The sequence below is a fragment of the Tachysurus vachellii genome, chromosome 13 (assembly GCF_030014155.1).
Source record: "Tachysurus vachellii isolate PV-2020 chromosome 13, HZAU_Pvac_v1, whole genome shotgun sequence".
Lineage (NCBI taxonomy): Eukaryota > Metazoa > Chordata > Actinopteri > Siluriformes > Bagridae > Tachysurus > Tachysurus vachellii.
In genome coordinates, this window is record NC_083472.1 from 9,734,604 (window position 1) to 9,756,027 (window position 21,424).

Consider the following 21,424-nt stretch of genomic DNA (forward strand, 5'->3'; position numbering starts at 1 on the left):
GTGTGTGTGTGTGTGTGTGTGTTTTCTCAGAATAGTAGTATGTATAGTAATAGTAAGTAAGTAAATACTTGAATCATTACCATAGTTATATAAACAAATGAAGGCATTGCATGTGATATGATCTAGTACGCATCTCAAAACTCTGGAAGAGGAATTTGGACGGTGTTTGATTGCTGGAGGAGGTCGTGGGGAACAGCAGGTTGTTAAGAAGTCTGTCAGTTTGGGGAAAGAAGCTGTTTCTTAGTCTGGCACAAATGGCCTAAATGTTTCATGACCTTTCAGCAGCTAGCAGGGGAGCAAAGAGACCCTAGGAGTAAATAATTTGGCTTTAGGTTTTGTTACAGGTCTGAGACAGTGCAATTACCAGACACATGTCAGACTTTAATACGTCTTGTCAGGATGTTCTCAATAGTATGCCTGTAGCACACAGGGAAGATAGGGCTTAATCAACTCTTACTTTGTGCCAGGAGTAATATCATGTCATATCATGTCTTAAGGGCAACCAAGGATAAGAGGCATTGTATTTTGGGGGCTTGTAAGCTAGAAATCAAAGCTGAAATGACAGAGGCTATAAATGTGAAATAGCTGCCTCAAGGTTTGTTGTGAGACTTTTTTTATCTTAAATATTTAGTATGTTTACTTTTGCAAGCCTCCGATGAGTTCTATTTTCAGTCCTCCTTAGATTAGCAAGATTTGCTGTATATCTCAAATAGTCCTTTAAGCATCAACTAAAATGTCACTTCATCAAATGAGGGATGAGAAATCAAGCTGTGCTGAAGAATATTCCAATTAGTGTGTATCCCCAGTCAGTGAGCAACCTAAACAGTTACAACTCCATAGTGTATGAAATGTGTTTGTGTTGATCTTGATCAGCAGCAAGTTTTTGTGTGTGTGTGTGTGTGTGTCCAAGTCCAACAAAAATGAATGGGGTTTGTTGTTCTAAAATTGATTCAGTCTCAGTATTCTTATAGTTGATATTTAAATAAAAGAAACATCATTTTCAACCATATATTGCTTACGCAATACTCAGTGAAGTGAAATAACATTTCTCCAGGACCATGGTGCTACTAAAAAATGGCATAAAGCTACATACAAGTAAGTAAGTAAGTAAAGTTTATTTATATAGCACATTTATCACAGCCGAGCTGACCAAAGTGCTGAACAATTCAAAAATAAACATAAAATAAACAAAACAGATGATACAATAAAACAATAGAACATAGAAAAAAATCCAATTAAAATGCCTGGGAATAAAAATATGTTTTCAACTTCACTTTAAAAGTTGTACTGGAAGGTGCAAGGCAAATGTCCAGTGGAAGTTGGTTCAAGAGACGGGGGCCGCAATAGAAAAAGCCCTATCACCCTTCATTTTTAAGCGTGAACGAGGGACAACCAAGCTCTATCAGAAGATCTTAGAGATCTGGTGGATGAAGAAGGAATAATATGATCTGTGAGATAAGATGGGGCTTGACCATTAAGAGCTTAAAAAAACAAAAACATAAAACAACATAGAGTTAAGGACCTAATCCTAGTCACATAAAGTGCAACATGCAACCTAGTGCAACAAGGACAGTGCAGACAGACAATACAAGACAAAATACACAAAATATAACACTGACCAGTGTGAATACGGTCTTATAATTTACATTGTGCAACAGTTGTAAACGTGTACAAACTTATGTAGTAGCAGCAGTTAAATGAGGTATTGAAATGTGGTGTGCAAAACAGAAATGTAGTGAGTGATTGATTTGTACAGTCTCGTTTAGTTCACACAGGTGTGTGTGTGCATGCGTGCGTGTGTGTGTTTGGCATAGTTCAGTTCTTTTTGTTGAGAAGCCGAATGGCTTGGGGGAAGAAACTTGCACAGTCTGGTTGTGAGGGCCTGAATACTACGGTACCTTTATCCAGATGGCAGGAGAGTGAAGAGTGTGTGTGAAGGGTGTGTGGTGTCATAACAGCTTGTGTTATGAATGTGTTATGAATGTTCATGACTTATGCAGTTTCTCATCTTGGAAATTGAAATTATCATGCTTTATTAGACACGAGACATATCTGTTTATGTCTTGGCACCTACAGGCCAATTGAAGCATTCATTTATTGTGTCTTAATTAGAATAAATAATAATAGGTGTGTGGAATACTTAATGAGAAGCTATTAAGTGTCTAAGAGTTACTTTGTCCTCTTTGCACTTGTTTTGTTGCCCAGATTTGCATTATTAGACAGCACACTTCCTGAATGTCAGCAACTATTTATTTTTATAACACTTTATAGTCATTACACAAAAGAAAACCTTTCAGAACTACGTAAGTCACATTAGGAGGACAAAAAAACAACAGATGACAATTTTCTTGGTGTTATTCCCACTTGTATTGGAACACAACGTGAGATGAAACACCCTTTCCTTCTGACTGCACTAATCAGCACTTACGTTTACATTGTGAACATGTTCTTATCAGATCCCTTCAGAGTTAGAAATGTGGCGGTCTTCCTTCTGCTGTCGACTGTTATGGATGCTCTCACTGAATTCCATGGGCTCACTCCACATTCTTTGTATTAAAGTAGTTGGTTCACTTGTTACAATGGGCCACAGGTATTCTGCTTCAGTTACTGTGGCTATAGCATAACATGTGTCGTTACATTTGTTGTTTGCCAGACACGACCCCAATGAAAAGGCAATACTGTGCATGTGTTTGGGGAGGACTGCATTTACCACGATAAGCAGTTCAAAGCACAAGTGTACATTATTGGAATTGGCTTGAAGTAGCACATTGTTTGAATGTCCCATAGCCAAACACAATAACTCACTCTGTGGCTGATCGCTGTGCTGTGCTGTCAGTAATTAGGGTGGGAATCAGAAGATTTACTGCAGGTTTGAGTAAAATGTCAATCCTGACCTGTGTTTAAAGCCCAATGCCCAGACTTCTGCAGTGAGACATTGAGGGGTAGAAAACTCTTTAGGAGAATCATACTCAACTAGATTTGCACTGATTTTTCACTGATTTTCCTTTTCCAAATTTCCACATTCCTTGATCTTACCAGGTAATTATAAACATGAAGTTTGTATTAAAAGACTTATTGTGGATTGCACAGAGCTGTTTAAATGTATGCATCAGAAATCACATAGACAATGTAATTTAATGATTATTATTTTTAATGAGCAGTAGTTTCTTCATTAGTTATTGTATTTCATAGATGTCTCCTATGTTCACATTTTCCTCCCTGTCCATGCTTCTATGCTTAATTTATTCTATGTATCAGCAATTTTAAAGCTAGCATCAGGAAAAATGCTTAACTTGACCAAGCTCCAAAAACCTTGTCCTAGCCTAGTACCTGCTGTCTTTGGATTTATTCATGCCTCCTCATTCGCAGGCCAGCCTTTTAAACTGGACCCAAAGACGGCCCATAAGAAGCTGCGCCTGTCCAACGACTGCTTGACCATGGAGAAGGATGAGAGCTCTTTAAAGAAGAGCCACACACCAGAGCGCTTCAGTGGTACAGGTTCCTATGGTGCTGCCGGCAACGTATTCATCGACAGTGGCTGCCATTATTGGGAGGTGCTGTTAGGAGCATCCACATGGTGAGTGAAAAATTACTGTGGGACAGGAACAAGGCTCCTCAACACAAAACTGGTAGAGTTATGTGCTGATGTATGTTAGGGTGTACCTGCCAGTAAATTACTTGCTTTTTCACACCTGATTTGTAGAAAAAAATACCCCTGTAAGCTCCACAACATCTTTCAGTCATCCTACTATAAATTACTAATAAACATTACTTTTCTGTTGCTGCAAACCTTTATGCTTTAAAATTTCAGACATGGCGAAAGGTAGCCGGCTGTCATGATTCAGCCCGGACTTTTGGCCATGTGCTGTTGTTGTTGTCACGTGTCTGCCCCGCCTTCGTCTGCTCCTCCCTGTTTCTTCACCTGTTCCTAATGTTGTCATTGTCTTAATTGTATTTAAGTTAGCCGCGTTGCTGAATGAAGCGGATCATTAGTTGCGTGTACCCCTTGTCATGTCTAGTCTCTGTTAAATGTCGTCAGTTGTATTGTTTCATTTATCGTCATTTTTGTCTATGTCTTCTTTATTTATTAAACCCCCTTCATTTGAAGCTATCCTGCGTACGGGTCTGTCTACTGTCTACTGTTGTTGTTAAAAAAAGCCATTTTTATGGCAATTATACAGATTAGATTAACCTTAGACTATTGCTTTTCACATGTTATCTGTGCTTAGCTTTATCAGGCAGAAAAACCAAGATCAACCATGATCATTACTGATATCTTTTGGTCTTTTTTTGGCTTTGTTTTTGAATTGACCTAGCATGTATTAAGGGCCTTGCTGTCCACTTCTATTTGAAATTCTTAGTTCATAAACAAATCTGTTATGAAAACTTTTGACCTATATAGCAATAATAACCATACATGGGTTGGGCTTGGGCGTTGATTTTTAATCTGCCAAACTGAACACAGAAGTTGAATGTCTTTGATTGACACAACCTCTGCATTCTAAACACATTATGTTCTACAGGTACACCGTGGGTGTGGCGTACAAGTCGGCTCCAAAGAACGAGTGGAACGGCAAAAACTCATCATCATGGGTGTTCTCTCGCTGCAACAATAACTTCCTGGTGCGGCACAACGGTAAAGAGATGCTGGTGGAGGCGTCACTGCAGCTGCGGAGACTCGGAGTGCTACTGGACTATGACAACAACACCCTCTCCTTCTACGATGCCATGAACTCACAGCACTTGCACACCTTTGACATCTCCTTCCTGCTTCCTGTCGCCCCTACCTTTATGATCTCGAATAAATCATTGATGATCCTGTCTGGCCTGCCTGTGCCCGACTTTGTGGACTGCCCTGAGCAGCAGGACGGCAGCAGCCGGCAGCAAGAGTCTCCATATGGCCTGACTATGAAGAGCTGCAACTGAGACACTCACACAGACTGTTCCAGAACCCTCCAGGAACTTTGTCTCTGAGGCCAATGGGCTCATTTTGTCCACTCTGCTTCCTCACATTTATTTTGGCCCTACCACTGGCTCACATTGTTCATGGTGTGGATAGAATCGGTGGAGCTAGGTTTGAAGGATGCTCATTTTTTCTTGTTCTTTGCAGGCAGGGGTGTTTTAGTCATGTTGCATGACTATTAATCATGGATTTTGAGATCTTTAATGGAGTGGGGAAAGTATGTAAATTATTCACGACTAATAGGTTGATTTGCTTCTTTTGTCAGATTTACTGTTATCCTTAAAAGCACTTTTTTTGAGTGCCCCGTGTGTAAAAAGAGAAAAAAGAAACTTGACTTAGGACAGGGCAGAACATTGTTTGGATATAATATAGTGGATTTATCTTCTAATAGAAAAGGGGATATAGATATGGAGTTTCTACTGAGGTTAACATTTAATAATATCTGATGAAACAAACTCACACTTTCATATTCAGGGAGAACAAGGAGAACATTTTCTTTGTGTTTTTTTGTCTAGATAGCATGATCTGTATTTCCTCTGTGATTTGTTCCACTATATTGGTTTCTTGTTCTGTATTTTGTGGAAAAGCATGACAGTCCCACTGCTGATTTTAGAGACATGGATCTGTACTGATTCATGTAGGGTTTGTTTTGGGGTTTTTTTTTATTGTAAAGCTGAATCCATCTCACCAACTCATGAAAGCATTGCGGGTGAATTAAATCTCCAAAGGGCTTTATGGAATAAAGTTTCTGTACAATTGAACAGTTCAAAGAAGGGTCCAATTATAACGATAATTGCTTCCATGCTCATTTTTTACAGGTTGCTAAGGGAAGTCTATGTTGAGATGAACATGCAGGCATCTTGAAGCCAATAATCACATCATATCACTGCTTTAGAAATTTTTTTTTTTTTGCCTCATATATGATTTTCCTCAGTACAATATTCAGGGAGGAGTCAGTGAATGATGTCACAGACAATCATTTCTACATTGTGGGCAAAAAATTATTGTGTAGCATGATAATGTATATTGGCAATAGTAAGCCCCTCCTTAAAACAGATATGGGCGTCCAACTGAACTATGCTGTCTCTGTGCAGCCAAGAGAGCAGACATACTACTGATGGCACTCTCCTGCTGCTGCTACTATTGTCATGTGTGGGGTCTCTCTCCTTTATTTTTCTGCCCCTGTGGCTGCTCAGCTCAGATCTCCCCTCTCCCATGGCCATTTTTGCTTTTCGCTGTTTTTGTGATACAGTCCCAGAGCATGATTCTGATCACAGTGTTAATGCAAGTTCACACCATAATATTATTTCTTGTGTGTTCTGTGAGGTTATTATTAATACTATTGGAAACAGACATGCACAATAAATGGCAGTTGTTGCAAAGGTTTTTTTCCTGTACGAGCTTGACAAATTTTCAGCTGTCCAATATCTTGATTCTTTATATTGTCAACTGAGTTAAGATGTCATAGTGGACCCTAAACATGAAAGCAATATATGTGGATTGAGAAAGTCCATTTTGAACATTTCCATTTTTATTTTACTTTTTTTGGTTGTTTATTTTAATAACAGTTATATTTCAGAAGCCATTTAGGTTGGGTAACTGGTAAGCAAAGGTTTTCCAAAATGCATAAGTCTTATTCAGGGGCTGTTCATCTCTAACTGACATGTTTGAATCGTTTGTTTGTGTATGTCACTAGGTCCTTCTGACCAGTAGAACTGCTTCCTATTAATATTCTATACTGTTTTGTAAGAAGAATGTGCAGCATAAAGATCACTGAATAATTTGCTATACTGCATATCAGGTTTACAACTAGCTGTATATTTCTTTGCATTTAAAACTGATCACTTTTGCATCTCCAGTAAGAAAAAATATGAGCTTACACAGTTACATCTTTTTTCTTTTTTTATTTGTTGATCAAACACTACTGTGTTTATCATGTTTTTGTGTCGAACGATCTATCGATTTTAGCAAGACGAGGATGTAAATCATAGGGGGAAATATATATTATATGAAATTGTATAATATACAAATATATGAACATTGTTATTTATGTGAGCTGAAACCCAATTAAAAAATCTGATCCCAAACATCCAGGTTGACTTGTGTGTTGTCCTGCACTGACATTTGTATTCTCTCTGTACACAGATTGTGTCACAGGAAGAGAAGGCTAAAGATGCCAAGCAAGTGTGCTTACAAACCCCACAGGCATGAGAGGCTAGAGAGGAGTCTGCTGCACTGGCAGGGTGCTGAGTGCCCACAGTCAGGAGACGGGCATTGCCCATGCTCTTCAGCTGGCTATCCTGGCACAGGGCACAGTTAGGCCAGAAAACCAAAGGGTGAGTTTGACTAAAATGGAGAGAGTAGGGGGTGTAGTGAGAAAGAGGAATCCAACACCAGATGATCACGTTGCATAATAGTCATAATATGGCCTTAAACAGAGAAGTTTGGGGAACCCACAAATGGAGTAGCAGGGTTAAACTCCCTGACTTTCAAAGGTAAGAAGGCATCCATATAAGGTTTCATTTGTGCCATCCTCCTCAGATTATTTTGTTAACTAATTACTTTGTTAACCAAATTTTAAAGAACCAAGCATAACACCATGTCCAGTAGTCTTAAGAAAAATACACAGAACTGTATGAAGATGCATACAATAAGAATGTGTATGTAACAGTTGTGTAATAGCCCACATCAACACGTTATGATATGTAACAAATAACACACAACAGACCATGCTATTAGATGAAAACAGTGCATAACTACGGACCAATCAGATTTGAATATTCAACCACACCTATTTGTTATAAAATGCTTAACCCTAATAGTTTAATTGTAAAACTATTCATAGATAGCCATTAGCCCTCCCATCTAATATCATGACCAGCCATAAGGTGCTTTTTTATGTGTCTTCTTTCAGCATCTATTCAGCAATGGTTATTTCCTCCAGAGCTGATGTGCTCTGCATCATCCTCAGTAGACACTTTGATTATGGTGCTGCTCAATAATTCTGCTTATCAGCCACAATGCAAAAGTGCACAAATGGGCCTATATTCAAAGCTCTTAAGAGACACACACAAGCCTCTTTAATTACTGCCACCATTACTGCTTTGGAAACTGCAAAGGCACTGAATTGAGATGTTCCCAAAACGAAATGGGAAATGATTCAAATGTAGGAACTGGAAGAAACTGGCAGACAGTTACTGTGGCTATTGTGCAGATTGCGTCACTTGAAGCTGTTTTGCTCACTCAGTTAAAGATAGTTTAGTTAAAGATGGTTCAATTCATATTCCTGTGCTCTTCATTAAACCCATTTCCATGCTTGGAATATATTATAAGGAAGACATGGTGTATTTACAAGGAAGCTGAAGCTACAGAATGCTTGTTATACACGAATGCATGCTGCACATTTTTATATACGCTGTTATCATCATCATCTATTGCTTTTTCCCCAAACTGGTATTTAAGAGCTGATCATGTGACTGTAGATATTAATTACTATAATTCCAGTAGCATACGAAAGCATAAACTGCAATCATTAGCTTAAAGCTTCTGCATCACATTTAGTGCAGTTTGACTGTGAACTGTACAAGCCTACAGCTTTACTGTAATCAGGCATCTTCGGATTGTGCAGTAGATTCATCCTTTTTTATCACAAGACAGATTTAGTGTTCTCTGGTGAAATGCCACTCTGCTGAAACGTTCAAAATTACTGTAATCCCCGTAGTGTATGGCTCTGCAGGATTTCAGCTCTCTGCCTGTGTTATATTCTTACCTCAGGACTGTAGTCAATCTTCATAGCTTTCTCATGGATGAAGGAGTGGAATGGAATTTTAAAATGCCGCAAGTGTTCATTCTAATGAACATAACTAGCAGGTTGGAGCAAAGGATTTATGACTTAGATCCTAAGATTTTGTCTATCCTTATATCAAGCATTGATTCTGAAAGTCGTTAATGTTCAAAATACCACAATGTACAACAGGCAACAGTTAGTGTACTTGTTTACTGACTAGCTTGCTAAGTTACACAAGATATGAGCTAGCTATTAGCCTTTAGTCTAAAGCAGTATTTGAAACCATTCACATCTGAATTCACATTGAAGGGAAACATTGAAGAAGATCTGGAAGATGTAACCAATGCTGATTCAAGTACTTGATTATGGTTAACTTGTGTGGCCAAAGAAAAGGAAGAGATTTTTCTTGATTGCGGCTGGACTAGATGTTCCTGATATTTTCAGTACTATACAGCTAAAGGTGGTGCAGTAGCAGGACTACCACCTGTGATCATTAGATTTGAAACTTTTTGTTCTTCTAAGAAAAGAGACATATAAAAGCAGATTACAGTCAGCCTGGGCACAGATAGTTAAGGAATTGTTAAGGGACTAAGCGAAAAGTTACTCTTGGGTAGACTGATCAGATGTTAGAAAAGAGATAAACAATTGTGCCAGACAAGATATGCAGCAAGATAGAAGGAAAATTGTAGATTTCAGCCTGAGGGAAGTCTGGAGATGTCTGAAAGATTAAAAAAATGGATGATGATGACACCACAAGCAAAAGCTCTGGTGATCTTCTTGGAAAAAGGAGAAATGAACACTGGAGTGCTGCAGTCAACTGAACAGATGTCTTCTTCTAATTGGACACTCATACACACAACATAGTGTCCTAACCAGAACCAACCAGTGTGATGGAGACTGGGGAGTCTGTCCCTTTGCAATGTCTTAGAGTAATGTGCTAAAATCTAGAACAATCCAAGTTGGCCAACAATCCATCCCTGCATTTTTACTGTTTATTTGTTTACAGCCATTATGTATTTTGTTGTGAATTTCAAACTGGCCTTTAGATTCTTACTGCTGACGAGTGGTTTGCATCTTGTGCTGTGGCCTCTAGATTTGAACTATCACGGGGCGGGGGAATAAAAAGCTAAAATAAACTGTATTTATTAACTTAAAAAAACACAAAATAGAGACTAGGACAAGCTGACAACAACAGGACAAAACAGAAGACAACAGATGATTCTGTGCTGCTCAAGGCAATGCGGCTCAACTAAATAGACAAGACAATCAACGAAGCCCGGAGTGTGGCAAGCAAAGCAGCATCTTTGTTCCCTACTTCGTGAACTTACATACAGTATGTAACCTGGTGTAGTTCCCTTTCGAGGGAACTCAACACTCTTTTCGAGGCAGTCGCTATGGAATGGAAATACGAATGCCACGACACACTGGGACATGCCTGTCCCAGAGGTGGTGAAAGGGCACTAAGGACTGGGAGCAGAGTACCACTAGCCCTGAAAGAACCAGGACCTAGTAGTGGGGTCTAGGTCCAGGTCATAGAACCCGATATAGGTGTCTGGGGAAGACCAACCCACCGCAGCACACAGCGATTACACAGAGCCTTAGGCACAACTTCCGTTAAATCTTAAAACACTTTACAGTTTTGGATGATTTACTGTAATCTGATGTCTGTAAGTGTTAGAGGGGTGGCAGTGGCCACGGTTAGGATAAAAAACCAACCCAAATGAAGGGATAACAAAGACATGATTCATTAACAAAAATGAGAAACATGTTTCTAGGAGCTAGAAACATGGCACTTCAAACAAAAACAAGGACAGCTAGAAGATTTGATCTAGAGTCGGCTGAGGATACAATGAGTAAAAATGATGATTAAAGGAATCATGCATGGGTTTTGTATATATATACATACTACACTACACTATTCAATATAACAACTCAAGAATCTCTAAGGTCTTACAAGCAAACATGCTGATAAAAGGCTTAAGGAACATTTGCGTAAAGGCTAAGTATGTATGCAGATAGTGAGACATCCATGCAGTGCTGGTCCAGGAATGTTTATGCTGGACAACCATCATAAATACACTGGTAAAGCTGGTCCCGAGGGGTTCTTTCTTGCAGTCCACTTGGTTTTTTCAGAAGGGATCTGTCAGGCCAAATAGAGAGACATATTTGAGTAAAGGAATATTTATACTTGTCATAGCTTCATAGTTGTAGGTGTGTTCATCCAGGAGGCAATTACACTGTTCCATTGCTGCCAGCCCTCAAAATTTTGGCACAAAACTGATGCTTATAGGTCCAGTCTCATAGTGTTAAACCACCCAGCCATATTTCTTAGCCACTCTCTAATGAAACAAAATATCTGATCTGCAGAATGCAGTTCAAGGATCCTCTCAGTGTCTCAAGAGACATAGTCCCCAAGGAGGTTCAAAAGGTTACTGAGGAAGCTAATTCAAAAGGAAAGCCGTATTCATGCACATGATATACAACAGAACATTTACAAATGCTGAAGACAGAAGATGTCACAGGACCACTAAACAACTGCCAGGGCTTATTGAGGAAATCTAATTATTCTAAACTGAAGCCCTGATACAGTATAATAGGTATGTCAAAAACTCTCAAAGTTTGCGTAGTTCAGGGCTGATATGTATGATGCTTCTAAGAAATACTCTTTAAAATATTTAAAGTCTACTTAATACCTTATGTGTTAGAACTTCTTAACAAAATTCTAAGAACAAGCAGTTGGAGGTAATCCTAGGACATAGGCTGCAAATCTAACTGATGCCTCTCAGACTGGATTTAAAATCCTTTAGTGACATGTAAATCGATGATAGTCTGCCATTTTTGCTCATGTAACAATTCTTAAAATGCACTCTAAAGGATCAAGGGAACAGGAGTTAGAAAGCTTCTAGATCAAAGATAAGCAGGTGCTTTTTTATTTTAGCATGCGGTTATAAATACTCCACCTCTCCACCCAGAAAATTACAACAACAACAATAATAACAACCAAAAATAGGATTAATTAAATAGACAACAAATAATATCCTTTGATTTATAAGAAGTATAATTTTGTTTAATGTAAACCATCATTACTCAGGTGTGTAACGTACACAATCATCAGTGTTCACTTGTTCTAATCAATAGGTGAATTTAAGCCCGTTTCAAGTACGTCTCATTTGTCCTTGACTCCTCTTGTCCTTGTTTCCTTTCCTTTCCTTGTCCTCCTTCCTCACTTTTTCAAAACCACCTCAAGCCGCTAAAAGATTGGATGGAAAGCATTGCTTAAGCGGCATAGTAAAGCCGACACTCGGTTCGTGCCAAGCTCTTTAATAATGTTGGGAACACATCATTGTATTGTGAATTTTTATTTTTTTTTAGTTAATAATTAAAATTTTCTATATGTGTAAGATCCATTAGCTATAGATTCCCAACATCCCCTAGTCTGGACTAGGAGCTCCTCATAATTACATTTCTAATTGCACAAGTAATGAGCAGCTCTGAAGCAGCTTGTTATGTCATTTGTTGTCCCATCCCCTAATGTAGTGTAAACCAACAAGTTAATTAGATCTGCCTGAAAGCACCTTTAATCAGAGCTGAGGATCTTGTACAAGGTAAAAGAGATCAAATGGACTTCAAATGGACAAATATTAAAGCTACCAGTGTCTAATTTAAGCAAACCAACCTTCTGTAAATCAGGCGCAGGTTAACTAAACTCATTAACTAAAAATAGTCAGTTGTGTTATCATTGACTTTGGCATTTTAAAAATGCGAGATGCAATACATGGCGGTATCGCTAGTGTAGTGTCTGTAAATATTTTAGTCAAATGAACACGTTTTGGTAATAATTCTGAAAACTTTGATGATAAAGGTTTCTAGTGCGTTAGGAATTAAGTATTAGAAAGAAGAAAAGAAGAAACTAAAAAAAGCATTATTTTATATGGACAGCATCATCTCCTCAAGGCTTTCAAGCCCTTCTTCCCTTCTCCAATTACAACCACACCTTCTGAGCATGACTGCATGAGCACAGCCCGCTGATGTAAGTAAAATACAACACTATTCTTAAAAATACTGACTGTAAATTTTTCTGTATGTCAATAATAAAAAGCTTCTTAAATATTGTCTCAGGGAGTTTTTTCTTGCCACTATTGCCTCTGACTTGCTCATTAGGGATAAATCTAAATTGAAATTTGAAGCTTTGTCATTTTTATTCTTAATTTCTATATTTATTTTAAGCTGTTTTGAGACAATGTCCATTGTTAAACGCTCTATACTAATTAAATTTAATTGATAATCATACACATTTTTTTAATTGCATTTAACACAAACTCATTTGCACAGAGCATGCATGGATAATATTCATTTGTGACACACATTCATTGGTTAAAAAAAAAAACACAAAAAACAAGCCTTGCTGAGTGTTTTTCACTAAAATGATTATATTTGTTTAAGAGCAACGCAGTGACTGTTTTACTTTTCAGTGTGACACGTTTGTTATTAACACAAAAGCTACCATACTACCAACTATACGACATTTTAGGTTAATTGTAACTGACTTTCCGCCCTCTCAATATAAAACTAATGGTGTTTTAAGTCATTTATTTTAGAATTATTATATTCATTTAATCAATGCTTTTCTGGCATTATTTGTGTCCAGAAAAGGTCAAAAAGTTGTTCAGTAATTCTGGCTGACAGTGTGGCATTTGCGTAGTGCAGGTGACATGCTCTTTCTCCCACTAAAAAGTGCACCGTTGGCATTTCACCAAAGTACAAATATAATCAAATGTTCACACTATCTGACCCGTCAGCCTCTAAATCTCTGTTCTTAATTCACACAGACCTAATGTTATTTACTTGCTGCATAGCATATTATTTTAATAATATTAGTTGGAGGTGTTGAAGGCTTTTTCATGAACACACTCTACCGTCGATGACTTCTCAGCATCCTTTAACAGCTGCATCTACTTCATATCACTGACACCTCTGTAAAAAGCCCACTTTAGCTCCATCTGTTCCACCGATAACTATAAGGGGGAAGCAGCAACTTTAAATGAACCAGAAGAGTAGAAAAGAAATTCTTTGGCAGTTCAGTGAGCGAAGATCTGCTTTTATTTACTGTTGGACTATATAATGATTTTTCTTTTATTTAATTTGCAGTGACACATATCGGTTTAAAGGCTTCCAGGTTGTATATAATATGTCTAATTGGATGTTATCCAGTTCTGCAGTTGTTGGCTTATATTAGATGAAACCACAATTCAAATGAAAATCACTCGAATACATGTGGAAGCTGTTTGATCTCTTTTGAGTTATAAATTGTTCACCTGACCCATAGCTCTACACAGTATGGAGTGTGGTACTATATATGTGGGATGTGGTATCCTAGTGGCTAAGGTGTTGGACCTCTGTCAGGTCGTCATTGTAAATGAGAACTTGTTCTCAATTGACTCATCTGGTTAAATAAAGAAAGTTACCTCTGATCAGAAGGTTGCAAGCTTGAATATCAGGTCCACTGCTGTGTCCCTGTACATGGCCTTTAACTCTCAACTGCTCAGTTGAATAAAATAGCTAAAATTTAAGTCATTATGGAAAGAGGCTTCTGCCAAATGTCGTAAATGTAGTATGACTTTGGTTCAGAATGTTGGGAGCTGTGAAGTGAGCTGAACACTAACTGTCTCTATGAAATTACTCACTTTGGATGCAGTCCAGCAGTGTAATCGATGGACGTGTGCCCAGAACGTTGTCCAGTGAGGAACTAAGCATGCAGTAGATCATTACAGACTCTAGATTAATCTTACAAAAAAGACATCAATCACAGAAGCTCAGATCCTGGCTCCCCACCTTTTCATGGTAGTGTTGACAGAAATTGAGCATCCTGTCTGTCTCTGAAATCTCAGCATAATCTATAGAAGAAGGACACTGAAATGCAGAAAGAGTGAGACATCATGTGCTCATAAATCTGGGAATAAAGTGTCTAAAGTGAGATTTTACTCCACTTGATATCACCCTTGGATACTGTGGCTTTTGTGATTGTTTCATCTCTTTCTTGGTATATGACCTTGTGTTGACGTCAGATTCGATTTAGGGATTTTACTTCACGCAGTCCAGCTCTATGAGAATGGGATATTTTCTCCACTGCAGTGTTGTGCTTTGTATTGACCAGCTGATAACAGCGAAATGAAGCAGTTGTTTCAGAAGCTGTTACTCAGCTGCTCTTCTGTGTCTGAAAACAAACCTCTCATTTCTTACATTGATATTCCAAACACGCATCCCAGGAAGACTTAAAGTAAAAATCCACACTGAATGACTTGCTTATTAATCTTTATAATTAACATGTAATGTAATGAAATGGACTGTTGTTGTTGTTTTTTTTACCCACAATGTCTTTTATAGCGAATCAGACCTTGCTTTGTCTTTACCTGAAAAGGTTCTGAAATCAGTCAGGTCTACATTAACAAACAGATCAGTGCTTTGATGATAAGGTTTTCTTTTGCACAATAATACACATGTAATAGACATTTAATACAAACCAAGCAAACCTTGCACCTTTCCTTTTAGTACTCGAATTCTGTTGTATATTTAGAAGACCACACGTCCAATAACATTGCTCCCAGTTCCTGCATTATAGCTGGAATATCTGAATAACGATCAGTTGACTCTGAGGCAGAGAGAAATTTGATGGAGCAGAGAAGCAAGATCTGGATGCTTACTCAGTCTGCTTCTTGATTTATGTGTATGTATAATAAACAGCTAAATTCGAGAGGACGTTAGCGTCTTCGGGCATTTTTTAATGGATTTAATGATCCTGAAGGTCAGATTATTTGTTCAGATCCAGTTTTAGAATGTAGTCTATAGGAAACATGTATTGATATAAATACAATATATAAATGTCAGCTGTGGACAGCATGTCTGTCCAAAACCGTCTGTGCGTAATGCTGCAGGCAGATGCATGCTTCACAGACCCACAGAGACAAGCCAAACCTTTCATGCATGATCTCTGGGGTCAGGCTGGTGGTAATTTGAATGTCAGCCAATGAATGCATGAGATGGAGCACCTGAGCTCCTTCATCTGAGAGGTGCATGCTAAAGGAAAGTGCTTCTTCAGAAATACCCCTCTGTCCCCTAGTGACTGATGCTTCTCTGGCCCTGGTGGTTTTCACCAAACCCTTTGATATTTAATCAAATCAAGCTTTCATGTGGATAAAGAAGGATTGAGTATAAATTTTTATAAGACTGTGTGTTTATCTAATTGGTTTCTGGGTTTACAATAAACAGGTTATGGCTTTTCTTTAGATTTGGCAGTAGTGAAAATGTATTATTTTCGATTGAGATCATTTAAACAGCAGAGCTATTTACCTGTAACTTATGGAATAGAGATTATAGTGATAATAGTGAAAATATTGTAGAAAATATTTTGGATTAATGATGCAACAATTAAACTCATTCCAGTTACATTAAATGTGTCACATTCACCCTGAACATTACACCACTCTTTTTTCATCACCTAGTTTCTTTCCAGCTCATTTGCAGTGTGAGGTTCTGAGCTTTCTGAGCTTACTTTCTGTGATTGCTGTTCTGTTTACACTTGCCTTATAGATCGACTGTTCTTTAGTTTAGACCTTTTTTCTGATCTGTTCAATAATTCCTATGTTTGACCTCCACATGAATTCTCGCACATCTCTATCTTGTCCGTTACAAAATGATCTTCAGACGAGCTGCATTTGCTGGAGATGCTATCAGCTGGTGTGTATGGCTTAAATTAGTAGGCTATATTTGTCAAAGTTGTTCGCACAAGTTTCCCTCACTGCAGAAAAAAACCAACAGTCCTTGGGGTGGAGTCTGACTTGATCCAGCTCCTCCTACCTGTTCCCGACTGAATAAGTGTGTTTAATATGTTTTATGTTGTTCGATGTTCTTTTGGTTTGGTTTGGTGTGAGGGTTCGGATTATGCTTATAGATCTGATCTGGTTTCATCCCATGAACATTTGATTCTGCATGAAGGACTGTCTTAATTTATAAGATTCCAGACAGATATCTATACATGTAACACAAACATTGAACAAATACCAGCACCAGTAAACTACAGCATTTGTTCGTATGCACCCTTGCAACTGTTTCTTGATATTATCCCTCAGAAGGAAAAAGCTTTCAAAAGTCTAATAAGTCTCATTGATCAGCTTAGAATTCCTGCGGGTAATGTTGGAGTGCAAATGGCATCACGCCACAGGAAACCACTGCTGTCCATTTGGTGCACAAGCACACGTGTTCAGCTGAGGGAATACAGCCGAGCTGATGAAGGATTGAGAGTGAGTCTGCGCTTCTACATCAGTACTCTAAGCCTTATCTCCTCACTGCTTCCTGCTCTGCCTTTGAAGTTCTGCATCTTATTAGTCTCAGTAACTGAGAGCGGCGCAATAATAAAGTGGAGGTTTTGAAGCTGATTTGGAACGGGTTGTAAAAGCGTATGAAGGCTCAGGCTGTATCCTTGCTGGAGTGTGTACTTTGGCAGCTCTTTTCGTGATCTCCGTCTAAGAGGAAAATGTGGCAGCGTGCTGTATAAGCAGCTGGAACGTGTTTTTATGGGTTGTGGTATTTCAGTGGCCTTGCTTTAAACTTGATGTTTCCTCCAGTGCGCTCTATATGAAATGCCATAACATTACCACACTGAAATTATTACAGATGCTGGGTCTCATTTTAGAGAAGATGGAGTTTAGGCTGTTAAAAAAAGGAATGTTTTGTTTGGTGTGCACTTCAATTGGGCTGGTGATGATTTGCATATTCACGTACCTTGCATGTCAGTGCCCTGGATATAACATTGTAAGTCAAGTGAGAATGGATACACTAAAGAAAGGGAAAATGTGATCAGTCAGATTTACGAAAAAAAGATTATGTATATTGTACATAAATGTTATATACCTCAAGTTCATAATTTCTGGATTGAATGATGTCGAGTGAGTGTTTTCATTGCACATAGTATTTAAGTAAACCAATTACATTGAGAAATCGCACATATAAACATGTATAGTATTAAATGTAAGCAATTAAAACATGCATGGTAGAACAGCACAGGTGTAATGTGTCAAAGTCCAACACTAGTGTGGGTCTGATTCTCAGAGTTGGATTTTCAAAGATTCAGAGATTTAAAAATCCACTCTCAAATCATGTTGGATATATGAAAACGAATGTTGTGTCATGCTTTTTGACTTTTTCATACTCCTACAGTGTTGCTGCATTTTTCATTGTGGGGAAACATGGATGGTTGCATGAGAAAAGTTCACAATGTTCTACAGTATAACCTCTGAAAGCAATCCGTTATTACAGCGGATAATTTTACAACACTAAGAAAGTTGTTGTTGTTGTTTTCTACAACCTAAACCCCATATAACATATTTAATAATGAATCAACTTTCTCATAATATTCTCTCTTACTGTAGCTGTTTTGTTGAGGCCACTTTCCTAGACATGTGTTATGAAGTGAATAAAACACACCTTCATCTCAGACTGCAATAAACCTCACCACAGTTGATTATTTTTCAATAAGAGCACACAAATCATATTTTTTAATTGTTTATAGTTACATTTAATGCTGTGGATTGGAGTCAGTTCCGTATCGCTTGGATTAGAACACCTCTAAACAGCCATTCTTTCACTTTTTCTTGTAAGAATGCAATTTGTTACATGAAACTGCAAATTCCTCCATCGTTATACTTTCTCAAAGCTGAATACACATAAAAAAGCACTGACACTAAATCTCCTTTCTTTAGGGAATTAACACTGTTAAATAATTTTAGTTTCCTTACAGAAAGCTTCACCATATCATCAATTAACATGATTTTTCTCACTTAAGGTAAGAGTTAGTCAGGGTCGAGGGGACTCCAGAGCCTATTACAGGAACACTGGGAGTGATATGGGTATGTATCCAGGAAGGGAAACCAGTTCACCACATGATACCAAACATACACACGTTTACACCTACCGTAAAGCTAATTTGTGACAATGTGCATTGTTGACACTTTATTGAATTAACTTTGAATTGAACTGAATTTTGTCCAAGCGGGTCACGGTGGCTTAGTGGTTAGCACGTTCGCCTCACACCTCCAGGGTTGGGGGTTCGATTCCCGCCTCCGCCTTGTGTGTGTGGAGTTTGCATGTTCTCCCCGTGCCTCGGGGGTTTCCTCCGGGTACTCCGGTTTCCTCCCCCGGTCCAAAGACATGCATGGTAGGTTGATTGGCATCTCTGGAAAATTGTCCCTAGTGTGTGATTGCGTGACTGAATGAGAGTGTGTGTGTGCCCTGCGATGGGTTGGCACTCTGTCCAGGGTGTATCCTGCCTTGATGCCCGATGACGCCTGAGAGGCACAGGCTCCCCGTGACCCGAGGTAGTTCGGATAAGCGGTAGAAAATTAGTGAATGTATGAATGAATGAATTTTGTCCGAGGTACAAAGAAACTGAAGAACCCAGTGGAACACGTGTGGAACGTGCTGCCCAGATAAAAAAATCTTTTTGTTGAATAACAATACAATAATTACATGTAGGATTTACTAAATAGGAGTTACTCTAGTAATGATAATGTATTAGAACAAGCGTGTTAATATAAACCTGTGATTTGAATAACACCCAGAGTCATTATGTCTTATATCAGCTTCTGTTTATTTAAAGACTCTTCTGGGGATGTTTGCTCTCATATATTACATCTATGTTGACTTTGTGTTATTCGCTTCTCCTAACCTGTTCTAATAGCTAGACATCACACCAGGTTTTTTGAATTAGTGCTCAACTTAGTGACATGAGTTTTATTATTGTGAGATGAAGACTACAGGAAATACACAAGCTAGATCATTTGTTCTAAGACTTTACGAGGGTGCAAATTACAGTGTACCTCTGACATTGTACAAGAAGTTAAATGTTTCTTTTTAAATCATATTTCTTTAGACTGATGGCTGTTTCACTGCTTTTATAATTTTGCTATCATTGTGTTACTGTTTTATTGTATTGTCTTTTATCACTTTTGTTGGTCTATCCACAAGTCTGTAATTTAAGTTCATTTATTATAGATTTTATTTGTATTTTCATTTCAACACCATTGCACTGCCTTGCAAATGATGGATCCACCTCGCTGTAAATGGCTTGAATTACATAAATTCAAATAATTTATTTAACAATTCATGTTGTCTGAAAGCAAAGTATAGAAACATATATATATATGGCATGGTGGTTTAGTGGTTAGCATGTTTGCATGTTCTCCCCGTGCCTCGGGGGTTTCCTCCGGGTACTCTGGTTTCCTCCCCCGGTCCAAAGACATGCATGGTAGGTTGATTGGCATCTCTGGAAAATTGTCCATAGTGTGTGATTGCGTGAGTGAATGAGAGTGTGTGTGTGTGCCCTGCGATGGGTTGGCACTCCGTCCAGGGTGTATCCTGCCTTGATGCCCGATGACGTCTGAGATAGGCACAGGCTCCCTGTGACCCGAGGTAGTTCGGATAAGCGGTAGAAAATGAATGAAACGCTTATCCGAACTACCTCGGGTCACAGGGAGCCTGTGCCTATCTCAGACGTCATCGGGCATCAAGGCAGGATACATGAGGAATACAGGATGATATGAGGAAGAAACCTTGAGAGGATCCAGGCTCAGAAGGGAACCTCATCCTCATTCTGGTGATAATGGCCAGGAAATTGTGTAAATGTAAATAATGTCATTTATACTACAGTTTATGAATAATGCAAACGAGAGCTCCTGAGGAACTAATCAGCACAAACTCTGAGTTTATCATGGACACAACTGTAATAAACATAACACTAAAACACATAACTTCTGCTCATGATGGTCCATTATTTTGCAAAAGGTGATAAACACTATAGAGATACATAAACTCTATTTCACGTGTAGGTAGGTTAAGGACAACCTATACATGGAAGGTTCTTCACATTTCACAAGGTCATGCTCATGATTTGTAATATTCATAGTGGCATTTCAAGTATGTGTCGATTGTCAGTCAAAGCGGTGGCGGTGGCAGGTCTATGATAGTGATGTTCCCTGGTGCTCTCTGTGCCTTGCTCCTAATGCCCTCTGTCACTCATGTAAGGAAGACACATTTCCGAAGAGCTCGTTACGGCCGTGTCTGCTGGAGGTTTGAGGAATGAGGCTTTATTCCTGCCCTTGTTTGAATGACTGCACTCTGCACTCTGAGAGGATGATGGATAACCGTGTTCGTGTGAAAAAGAGCCGGGTGACAGCTGAACATGTTGATTTGGAATTAGAACTGGCAGGGTGATTCGCTGCAGGATCTGGATCTAGCACTAAACTCTGTTATTACACTTTGGGGAGATAGCGAACTGTGTGTTGAGGGAAATTGAGTAGTTCTGTCTAGTGTGTGTGTGTGTGTGTGTGTGTGTGTGTGTGTGTGTGTGTGTGTGTGTGTGTGTGTGTGTGAGTGTGTGTTTGTTTGAGTGTGTGTGTGTGTGTGTGTGTGTGTGTGAGTGTGTGAGTGTTGAGTAGTTATATCAATAATTTAAGGGATTTAATAATTTTAATAATAAGGTTCAAAAAGACTAAACATCTAACACATTAGGACCTAAGAATTTTATTTATAAAGACAGGTGACTATTGAACATCAGACAGACTGATGAACATCTGGAACATTCCAGATGGTGATCATTGTACATTTATCAGTGTAATAGACAG

The 21,424-nt window shown here is 38.6% G+C and overlaps 1 protein-coding gene across 8 annotated transcripts in view; it reads left to right on the forward strand.

Annotated features, from left to right (window-relative positions):
- mid2 (midline 2) overlaps nt 1–7,052 on the forward strand; it is a 113,829-nt gene extending 106,777 nt beyond the window's left edge. For all 8 annotated transcript variants that reach the window (XM_060884653.1, XM_060884652.1, XM_060884651.1 and 5 more), the window contains 2 exons: nt 3,370–3,577; nt 4,524–7,052. In XM_060884653.1, coding sequence (XP_060740636.1) covers nt 3,370–3,577; nt 4,524–4,926 — 611 coding nt within the window. In that variant the 3' untranslated portion in view covers nt 4,927–7,052. The remainder of the gene's footprint in view (nt 1–3,369; nt 3,578–4,523) is intronic.
- The last annotated feature ends 14,372 nt before the right edge of the window (nt 7,053–21,424 follow it).